General features: G+C 39.4%; 1 protein-coding gene across 1 annotated transcript in view; it reads left to right on the top strand.

Annotated features, from left to right (window-relative positions):
• Nucleotides 1–10,916, top strand: part of eya2 (EYA transcriptional coactivator and phosphatase 2) — a 24,059-nt gene that overhangs the window by 1,650 nt on the left and 11,493 nt on the right. Inside the window, exons 2-5 of the mRNA XM_005739986.1 lie at nucleotides 7,492–7,572; nucleotides 7,776–7,816; nucleotides 8,693–8,805; nucleotides 9,654–9,770. Of these exons, the coding sequence (XP_005740043.1) occupies nucleotides 8,703–8,805; nucleotides 9,654–9,770 (220 nt within the window). The 5' untranslated portion in view covers nucleotides 7,492–7,572; nucleotides 7,776–7,816; nucleotides 8,693–8,702. The remainder of the gene's footprint in view (nucleotides 1–7,491; nucleotides 7,573–7,775; nucleotides 7,817–8,692; nucleotides 8,806–9,653; nucleotides 9,771–10,916) is intronic.

The raw sequence follows: 10,916 nt of genomic DNA, 5'->3' as shown, positions 1-10,916 counted from the left end.
TAATTAGGAAATATTTTTAAAAATGTACATTTAAACTTTAATAAGTTAAACAATTACATGTTTGTTTGCAGAGATCTTTTTTTAATATAAGTGGGACATGAAAATATGTTCCTTATATACCAGCACTCTGAATTTTATAAAGCCCTAGTTGGCATATCTCTCGCCTGCCACTTACTCTCAGTTGTCTCTGTTCCAAAGCGGGAGTCTTACTTTAGATAGTTGGTGTGTGAAATTCAGATCCCCAACCGTCCATACGTTAGAATCTCCTGCTACCTCTATTTCAATCTCCATAAATATCCAGGGGTCTGATGGAGGCGACAGGGATGCTGGCTCAAACCACATTCACAACGTTTGTGCTCGAGCATGTTTGATTTAACACTGTGGTCTGACTCCTAATAACATTAGGCCCCATTTCTGGATTTCTTCTCTATAGCTGACCCGAGCCCCTCACAGTCTTTCTCCCTCTGCCTCTTTCTCTTCTCCCTGTTTCCTCAGACTTCGTGGTTCTTATTACTAGCTCTAATAAATTGTGAATAAGCAGGAACCCAAAAAGTCCAGAGTTGTAGAGAATTCCCCATCCTGAACTGAAGGCACCCCCTCTTAAGAAAACACAAATTAATTCCAAACCCCTCTGTAGCCAAACGTTTCTGGAATGATAAATATTTTCATAGGAAGCTCTGCTCTTCCTGACTTTATCGGCACCGATTTTATGATATTTCTTCACAGCTGTGCAGCTCTTGATGTCTTATGGCTTCTGTTTGTCCCTTTCTCCTCAGCCTCTCTCTTCTCTCTCTCACTCTCACTGGGAGTCAAGCAGCTTTAATGACATGAATTTAAGGCTACAGCAGTGTTAGAACCAGACTTCTCTGTGTCATTGCAAAGCTTTCTAATTTGCTGCACTAAAATGAGTGCGTTTGTATTTGGCGCAGAACCAAATATTTTTTTAACCGTTTAGTCGGCTTATTATCAAACTCTTAGACACACAACTTGACATCTTCTCGTTGTTCTTCATTAAGTGTGGCGTACAGACCAAATTTGTCCACATAGTGGCATGTTGTCTTTGTCTAAATTCTCTAATATTGCACTTGGTGTTTGTCAAGGTCACAAGTATTTCCTAGGCAGTAGTTTATCCTGTCTTTTTAACAGTCACAGGGACACAATAGTCAAGTGATACAGCCAGTTTAATCCTGACTTACAAACAAGCACACAAGGTCAAAGTCATAATGGCTGCATTTATGTGACCAGTGTACGTCAGTGTGATTGCTTGTTTTTGCTCTGTCTTTTTATTTTAAATATACTGTTTTTTTTGTTTTTTTAAATGTAGTTTATATTCTTTGCTCATAACCCGAGAAGCCTGCAACCAATCAGGTAAAATGTTAAGGAAATAAGGAAAAGTTTAAATGTCCCAAAACAACTCAACAGCAAGTTTTTTGTTGTTGTTTTTTGGGGGGGAGGGGGATTAATGTTTAGATTTTATATTAGATTTTTTTACTAGACTTCTTTATTTATAGTCTCACAACATAAAAGCTGACAGTCGAACATCATTTAGATAATAATTTTAAATTATTAAAAACTGCACATTACTGTCAATGTGTTTGGTTTAGCAAAAAGTCAGGGCAGAAAACGTGTTTCTGTTACTTCTTGAACCACTCCAAAGTTATGAGGCCTCCTTCTTAATGCCTCCTGCTTTCCTGCCATTCTCTCCCCCATATTTAATTCCCTTAAGGCCCAAAAAGCTCCCGGCGAGTCCTTGTGGTGATGTGTGTGTAGGTCTGGGTATGTGTAATAAACTCTGGGCTGTCAGCAGACAACAGCTGTCTTTCTGGCTATCTCCTTATCTCATCTTGAATAGTGAAGCCACACACATTGCAACAAAACCTACTGTGACCATTTTTTTCTTGGGGCGGGGGGTTAATGTGTGAGCACTTTCCAAAAGAGAATTTAATATTTCTTGGTTTTCAGTAGAATATTTTTTTTAGGTGTAGGAATTTCTTTTTTTTTTCAGCATTACTTTTTCCTCATACAATATAATGTTTTGGGGGTTTGCTTGTTTTTTTTGTTTGTTTGGTTTTTTTTTACAATTTTTCCATCTGTTAGTCTAAGTCACCCATCCATCCACCTATTTTCTTCCACTTATTCAATTCAGGCTCGCAAGGGACTGGAGCCTATCCCAGCTGCCACAGTATGAGGTTGCCAGTCTGTCACTGAGTTTGAATTCATATTTGATAATGTCTTATTTTTTCTGGCATTCTTATCTCCATTTTTGTTTCTTGCTTTCTTCGTCTCTCTCAGACACACACTTGCACAGTAAATTTACCAGTAAAGAAGTAATTGGACCTCGGTCTGTCCGTAGCACCTCTGAGATTCAGCTACTGCTGAGTTCTGTCTGGCCAGCTGTTAGCGGCTAAGGCAGCCACTTGCCATCATGTGCTAGGGAGACGATCGAGGGTAAACCTAATGACTAATAAAGCAGCAAGTCTGAGAGTGTGTGTACTTTAGTGTGTGTCTATGAGTTCATTAGAGAAGGCGGGAGCACTCATGCAGTCAGGCGTGTGTCACTTTTAAATTCATGAGCGCATGCACAGCCGCCCTCCCATCACCAGACCAGATGTTTTTTTACCTGGGAGCCAGACCACCATCTGACTGGGGTCAGCCCAGTTCTCCAACCCACACCCACTCCTCTAGGCTGCTGGGAGGTCTGCCAGCTGTCCCCCTCTCTGACCCCTGTCCCGGGGCACTTGTTTTGGCGTAGGTGGTCCTTCTTGGGTTTGGCAATATTACAGGGGGAAATTTTAAGGGATATTATAAGTGTTGTCCCTTGAACACAGGGAGGGAATCGAGTTTGCAAAGAAACAAATGCAAGCTGAAATGAGCAGAAATGTAGAACGGAGGAAAGATAAGATAAGATAACCTTTATAAAGAGCGCGTGTTTGAGAAATCGGGATAAAGGTGGCAGTAGTGTCGAATAAAAAAGCTTTGATTACCAAGAGACGGAGTGGGCTGCTGACATTCAAGCAGTGCTGTTGTTGGAGTTAGTCAAGTGAAAAAGATAGAACACCAAGTCTTGAAGGTAAAGTTACAGAGTGTACACAGAGTTGACAACAGGTTCACTGCTGCCAGAGGTTAATTGAAGCCGCTTGCAGAATCACTTCTGTTTCCTTCAAAGGAGTTCCCTGTCTATATCAGTTTTAAATGAACATACTTGAATAGCGTCACCATTCAGTTGTATTCTTTTGTGTCTGTTTTGTTATCTCAAGAAAAAAAGGAGACAGAAAAAAGCTGAGCTAATCAATAGAGTCTTTATTTTAATCATTTGTGTTTGTAAGATGAGATAAAACTTTGTCTTAAAGTGGTTACGGAAGTTAAGGGTTTTTTTGTTGATATTGTAAATATTGTAGATAAGTTGGGGTAAGAAGGGAGTGATTGGGGAGTGACAGGACCATTTCTACTGCAACACGTGGAACTATCTTGCGCACGTGTCTTTGTTTTTTGTCGTGTTAGCAAATATCAAACTTTGTATGGAGTCAACAAAAACATTTCTGTATGGTTTTTCCAAGTGTTACAATTAAACTGTTGCTGATGGAGTGTTTTTTGTGAGTAGCCATTGCTTTAATCATGTAGTTATAGCAATAACAGTCAGCGGTAGCAAATCACATATAGAAAATGAGCATAAAAATGGGGTGCTAAAGTAATTTACTAATATTTTAATATCCATGTTTTCTTCCAATGAAACAATAACACTATGTTACAGCTTATCTCTTTTGAAAATTGGAAACTTGGACAAAAAAAACATGTAAATGTAAATTATGAGACAAAGCAAGCAATTCAAAGATGTGCATATTTTAGAACATTTAGTGCACATGTTTACTTAGGAAAATAATCAGCGGACATAATTGATAAAGAAAATAAGTGCCAGACCAGGCTTAGTCCCTGGATGGAAAGTTGCAGATTTGCATGAAGTTTGCGCTCTGTTTACTGAAAGATTTTCCAGCATTACTGGACAGAGTTTGCAGGCTCTGAAAGGGCTTTTTATCATCATAATACCAAAAGAAAAAAAACATCATGAAAATGTCAGGAAAAACAACAGTGTTTTCCCACATGTGTACTAAATCATCTTGTGTTCATTTAGATTTGGAACTGTTGGCTTTGTTTTTACTTGTGGATGGATGTAGGTTTTTTTTTTTATTATTAAATATACAAAAAAAGTTCTGAACATAAATATCCATATATTTTCCTGTTTTCTGTAGTCTGTTGAACTCTGAGTTGTGTGCCGTAAATGTTTAAACGGGGCAGTGGTTGGCAGATGGCATCAAGTTCCTCCCCAAAACATTGACATAAATCCAAATAGTGGGACCTTGTTCAATGTCTTTTATCAGCAGCTGAGAGAGAGGTTTGTGTGCAACAGCGAAACAGCCCCCCAAATTCCCCCAGGCACTTATGTGGACTGTACAAATTGAGGGCTCCAGGTGGGGTTCCATATGGCATGACCAGAGACCACCAAATTACCTTTTCAAACTTATGATTGAAAACCAATAATAAAGGTCAGACCATCCGTGGGTCACCTCAGGCTGTAACCAGACTCTTACTATAAAGTCATATCAAGACTCAGAGAGCCAGACATATGCAAACATATTTACACTGTCAACACCAGGCAGACACTGGTTACCTAAATGTCTGACAAATGTAAATAAGATAGGGAACACACCCTGCATTGGAAATTGCCACCAGCTACAGCATCTGGTGAGGTCACCTAGTTAAAATACCAAACTTTACTAGTAGGTTTTTTGTTTGTTTGTTTGTTTTTTGTTGATTTTTGTCCATATGTGATAACATGTCATAGAAACCAGTTTGTTGAACATGACAACACCTTAATAACTGAACCTAGTTTATTACGTACAGGTATATGTCGGCTTAGTGTGAGTCAAATCTGTGGCTTTACTTAATAAAAGGTAAATCTGCATAAACAGATGTTTTCCTTTTATTTTCCCAAATGACATTCCAACCTAAAGCACAATACACTCCACAAAGGCTAGAATTTGATACCCGTGAAATAAGCCGAGGTCTAGCAGAACTCTGAGACCCAGGTGAAGCTGGTGAGACAGACCTTGTGGCCTCGCGGCCCCCTGTAGCATTGCTGGGTTTGTTTTAGCTTCGGTTTCAGTTCTTGGCCTTCCACATCTCTGTTGAGCGCCGCTCATCTTCCCTCCGGTGTCCTGTAGTTCCCATGGCCTTGGCCGCCCTCATCCCAGGCCTCAACCTGAACCAGGAAGTGCCTTGGCTTTCATACAGTTTTTGTGTTTGCGTGTACATGCATGTGTGTGTCTGTGTGGGTGTATGTATACAGGACTGTTACAACTAAAGTCAAGAGGACTCTGAACAGACGTTGCTTTTTGTTTTACTCCCTGGAAAGTACTAGGAAATGCAAAGCACAACAGAACTTCCCTTATTTTTCTTCTGCACTGCAGTATCAGTGTCATCATACTGAGCTTCACAGTCTGCCTGTGATAAGGGTCAGATTAGGCTGCAAGGACTTAAACAAAGGTTACTGATTACATCTAAACTGCAAAGCCTGATTTTTAGATTTCAAATTGAGATGAAAATAATTCAGATACAATTTTATGCTTTTAAGCTGTGGTTGTAACATATTTACTTGAAAAAAAAAGTTTGTAATAGAAGGAAAAGAAATAACCTGCAATACTATAGACCTACAAATGGATCTAGTAAGTCCTTGTGGCTGAGAGTGCACTATTTGTAAGTAATGCATTTTGCCTGTGATTTTGTGAAGCCACTAACGGTAAATCTTTAACTTCTGCCACTTCAGTCTTCTTTCTCGGTCATATCTCTGCTGCTCTGAAACCTAGTTTCTCTTATAATTCATCACTGTCATCTGTCTCTGTCAATGTGTTGTCAGTGAGGTTGGAGGTCAGGCAGTTAGCTACAGCTTTGCCAGATTGCAATGGCCTAAGGCAAAAAGAGAGAGGGGGAGACAAAAAGAGCATATAATATTAATAAAATGTTCAGGTTATTGCAAATGTAGTCATATATTTACAAAGGAACAAGATTGTGCAGAACAAAGACAGGCAACCATAGCATTTAGTCACGCTTTTCTTCACTGCTCTGACATCTACTTGGCTACTGGGACAATACGCACACATACATCAACATTTTAGCAGAGTTCATTCTTCAGAAATTGTTTTCAGCAACATTTGGGAACATGGCTGCAGGATTTTTTTCCTGTTTGTCCTGATGTCAGGCGATAAGACTTGGCAGGCAGTTTGTGTTTTACTTCTTTACAAAGAAGTAGGATGCACTGTAACTGTACTTCCACAGCAAACTTGTAAAGACATTTCTTAGTGGATCCTCTCAAAACTATTACCACAGAATCAGTATCATTGCACGCTCCAAAATCAAGATTTCCCTTCATTTTGATCTGATATGTGTAACACAGATAGCATTTTGGCATTTTCCTAGCATTGTAGTAGGAGTTCTGTTGGGCAGACTGACCTCATTCAACTTCCTCCTTTGACTTATTTATATGTGCAGATTTTGTCTAACCATCAGCCCACTTTACAGAATCCTTTTTTCTTATTTTTATTGCTTTTGTCAATTAGGTAGGACCTATCAATTGTACATCTTCTAATCAACTCTCATATCACATTGCTCTGATATATCCAATTATCTGTAAATTGACAGGAAAATCAAAAAGGCCATATCGATCTGGTTGTGGTTAATTGAGTGATTTCAGAATGATTTCACTATCCAATAAAGCAATATGTTATCGTATTTCTCATATTAATTTGCAGCATTCAATTCAGTTTTATTTATACAGCGCCAAATCACAACAACAATCGCCTCAAGGTGCTTTATATTGTGAGGTAGACCCTAAAAAAACCTTCAATTTACTCAAGAGAAGCAAGTAAATTAAAGAGCTACTGTAGCTCAAGGGAAAAATATCTTGCAAAATTTTTCCTCTCCTCATGTCATTATTTTGTCATGCCATCGTGTTTACTCACATCAGCTCTATTGTCCCACCATGTCAGCCAACAGACATGAGAAATTCTGTTTAACAGCTTTCTGTTGAAAACCCTATCCACCCCCACTGGTGTTTGAACTATTCCCTATGTAGCAACACACAATTTGCATGGCACAGGTGTCAGGCAGGAGAGTAAGTCTGAAAGGTTAAAGCAAGCTACTTTGCAAAAAAACCACAACCTTAGAAACAGTTGTACCTGGTTTCTGTAACTCCTCATTTGATTTTCAGATCCCTTATTTGACTGTCTGAAGTCACTGTGACAATGGCTTCACATCAATGCTACATTTAGCTTAATCTCTCTCCCTGAGTCTTTGTTTTCTTTAAACCTGTTCACCTTTTGAACTGTTTGCATGAATAAAATATTTTTTTCTGCTTGTTTTGCTTCAACAGGGCTTGAAGCATGTCAGTAACCTGCATGACTATGTCCTGATGGTATGTATTCACTATTGTTTCCACAGGATAGTTGACGACTGAAAGAAACCTGACAAACACTAGTGTGAGAGGATAAAGAGGTTTAAGCTCTCTCTCTACAGGAGCAGGTAAGAGAGCCAAACTACAAAGGCATGCAGTCTGCCTGAGAAATTACTGAGAGGTTTGTTACATAGTGAATAAACATCTTATCATAACTATTTATATGTTTATAACCATTTCTTTGAGTGACATTGTCTTTTTCTTGGTTGATCTCATGTTTTTTTTTTCTAACTTTTTTCTAAATTGTGTCCACTCTTGCTTCATTTCACAGGGCTTCTTATTATCTAATCCAAGGACATTACACATCCTCAGGTATTCTTTTAATGACATTTGCCACTAAAATTAAAAGTGAACTAAGATTAGAACTTTTTGATAAAGCTTGTAGTTAGGACTGGATCAGGTGACTCTGAACTTTCCCATAGTTATGTTGCATAGGAGTATTTCTCCTTCTCTCCTCTTTTCATTCTACTTGTTTATTCACCACTTTGTATATAATCATTAGTTAGTATTAAACTCTCTTTGAGCCTGGTTCTGGCTGAAGTTTTGTCCTGATAGAATGGAGTTTTTCCTTCACACTGTTACCAAGTGCTTGCTCATGAAGGATCATCCGATTGTTGTGGTTTTCTCTTTCTATTTTTGTGATGTCTTTACCTTATTATATAAAGCGTGCGTATGATCAAATGAACTGTAGACATGGGTTTCAGACTCTTCAAAATACCAGTTCACACAGCTCCGGCTGTGAGCACAGAAGATCAAGCCATCTTATGTTTGCAAGAGGCAGCCAATCAAAAGAAAGCTTGTTTAAAGGGACCTACACTAAAAGGAAATCGGAGCAAAAATAGCTTGTTTTAGCCCTGTGGATAAACTGAGGATCTGAACTGTTTAAGACAAATAAGGATTATTTTTATCTATGGGTTAAGCTAAGCTATGCTGGTAAAGTACAAAAATGTAAATTTGCGATTCCGGAAATTGCTATAGCTCACCTTTCCTTTCATTTAACTTTTTTATTTTGATTTGTTTAAGTTTTTAAGCTTTTAATAACAGACGAAGCAAAGAGACCAAAACAAAAAAAACCAATGCGTATCTTTCAATTTTATCAAAGATTCCTGGCATCCACCCATTCTTCCCCTTTCTAACATGACAAAAACAGAGAAGTCAAACTCTCTAACAAAAGCTTCCTCTTTCCAGGATCATTGTCATGGCAGCATATGGACAGACTCAGTACAGCCCTGCCCTCCAACCTGCAGGACCATACGCATCGTACACGCACCACACACAGGGCTACAGCATGCCATCTTACAGTAAGTACAAACAAACATGGTTTTATGAATATACAAGGCAATGACATTCTAAAACAGTGACTTGAGGTGGACACTAGGGGAACAAACATTTTGTAATGTACACAACAAACCAGGGCATTGTGCTACGAAGATAAATTGCCATTTTACTTACACCAATAAGCCACAGCATTAAAACAATATTTTGTGGGTCTTTCTCATTCAAGTCAAAACAGCTGCGATTAGTCAGGGCATATACACTAGCTCTCTGGCTGCGTCTTGTGATGTTTGGGGCTGAGTGGAACAGTTTGTTCTAGGCATCCCGCAGATTGGTTGATTTGACTAGGATTTGGAAGGATCAGGGGCCAAATGATTACTTTTGGGTCTTTGATTCGTCCGTAGAGCTGTTTCTGTGGAGTTTTTGCAGGTCGTGAGGTGCATTGTTCTAGCCTGCTGCCTTTGAAGGGGTGAACATGTGTCGAAGTGGGTGGCATGTAGCAAACTAACATCCAGGAAGGCCAGAACCACAGGCTTACCAGCAGAACACTGCGTTATAACAAGCTGATCACGTCACTTGTCACTTGTTTTAGCATTATGGTTAATCTAGGCTCTGTTCAGGAAAATGGATTTCAAGAGATGGACCAATCTAGACACTCAAATGTCAAACCTTGATAGTCAACCTCATTGTGTTCTGTAGGTTTAATTATCTCAACTGATTACCATGAATTAGACCAAACCGTTTTCTGATTTCAACATCGAAACTCTAGTAATAGCGTGTTTGGTATAATTGATAATGAAAATAACTTCCAGCATTGTTGGTTAGTCTTGCCCTGAATGCAACATTAATTTTCTGTTTTTTAATGTTATTTTAGATATTAAAACTGAGGATGGCCTAAGTCACTCACCAGGACAGACAGGACTACTGGGCTACTCCAACTTCAGCAGTACTCCATCAAGTCAAAGTCTCTACAGCTACTCTCATACACATGGTTAGTCTGAAACACTGTATGTACTGAAACTAAGGACACGCTACCGCACACAACAACGCACAGACCTTTTATATGGCATCTCTGATATTGCGTTACTGGATGGAGCATCCATACTCGCAGTCATCCCTAGCTCCTCTCCTCTCTCTGCCACACCTGTTCTCCATTAGCTGCGGTCTGGACTCCTGGCGTCAAAAGTCTCCCCACCCCTCCTCTTTTTCATGGGGTCAGGCCCCCTTTCTCCACTCAGACCAACAACACAGCATGCAAACGCTTGTGTCAGTTTCTCTGGAGAGGGAGTCAAAAAAAACATGTAGATGATAGGAAGAGAAAATGAGAGGATAGAGGAAAAATATGAATTGTAGAGATAACAAAAACTAGGCAGAGGGTCTTGTTGGCAGTCAAATGATTTGACTAAGATGTAGAACTCGTGAGTCTGTTCAGCGCTATGCCCGTGCAGGTCTGTGTGTGTTTGTGATTGAGTGTGTGTGTCTGTGCTGTACACATTCCTCAGTCGTCCGGCGCCCAAAGCATGACTTGCTCAGTGCGACTTTATGGCTTTGAAACCAGCGTGAAATTGACCTTGTGTGTGAGAGGGGAGAGGTTAAGGGGCATTTTACGGAGGGTTGAATGGGTTTAATATTGCAGACAGAGCATGAGCTTTTTCCACTGAATGAAAGCGACAAGGAGAAGATGAAACAATTTCGGGCAATAAACCGATGAGTGGACGTGCTTTTAAAATGCTGTTATTTTGCATTGAATATTTTTCAGAATAACAACCCAGTACTTTCTGAATCTTACTGCCTTTCTTCTTCTTGTGTCTATAAGGTTGGATACCAAATGACTACTCACTAGCAAGGATAATTACCTTGTGTTATTCTCACTTCAACAAAATCAGACACCACACAGACTTTGTACAAGGTTAAAAGCCATCTAATGTTGGGAACTTGCATTGTCACAAGCATTTCTAAGTTCATGGCTGCAGTTAAAATGAGCACTAAACTGTCATGTTGTGAATAAGCAGAGTTCATTGTTTGTGAATAACTATAGTTTACTCTATTGCCAAAATAGTCATGGTGATAGATCCTTTTCCTTTCAGTTAGTTAACGGACTAACTCAGCGGTCCCCAACCCCCGGGCCTCGGACCGG

Source organism: Pundamilia nyererei, unplaced genomic scaffold (genome assembly GCF_000239375.1).
Source record: "Pundamilia nyererei isolate P.nyererei 1_Seehausen unplaced genomic scaffold, PunNye1.0 scaffold00096, whole genome shotgun sequence".
Lineage (NCBI taxonomy): Eukaryota > Metazoa > Chordata > Actinopteri > Cichliformes > Cichlidae > Pundamilia > Pundamilia nyererei.
The sequence above is the reverse complement of the archived record's forward strand: the minus strand, read 5'-3'. Positions and strand labels throughout refer to the sequence as shown.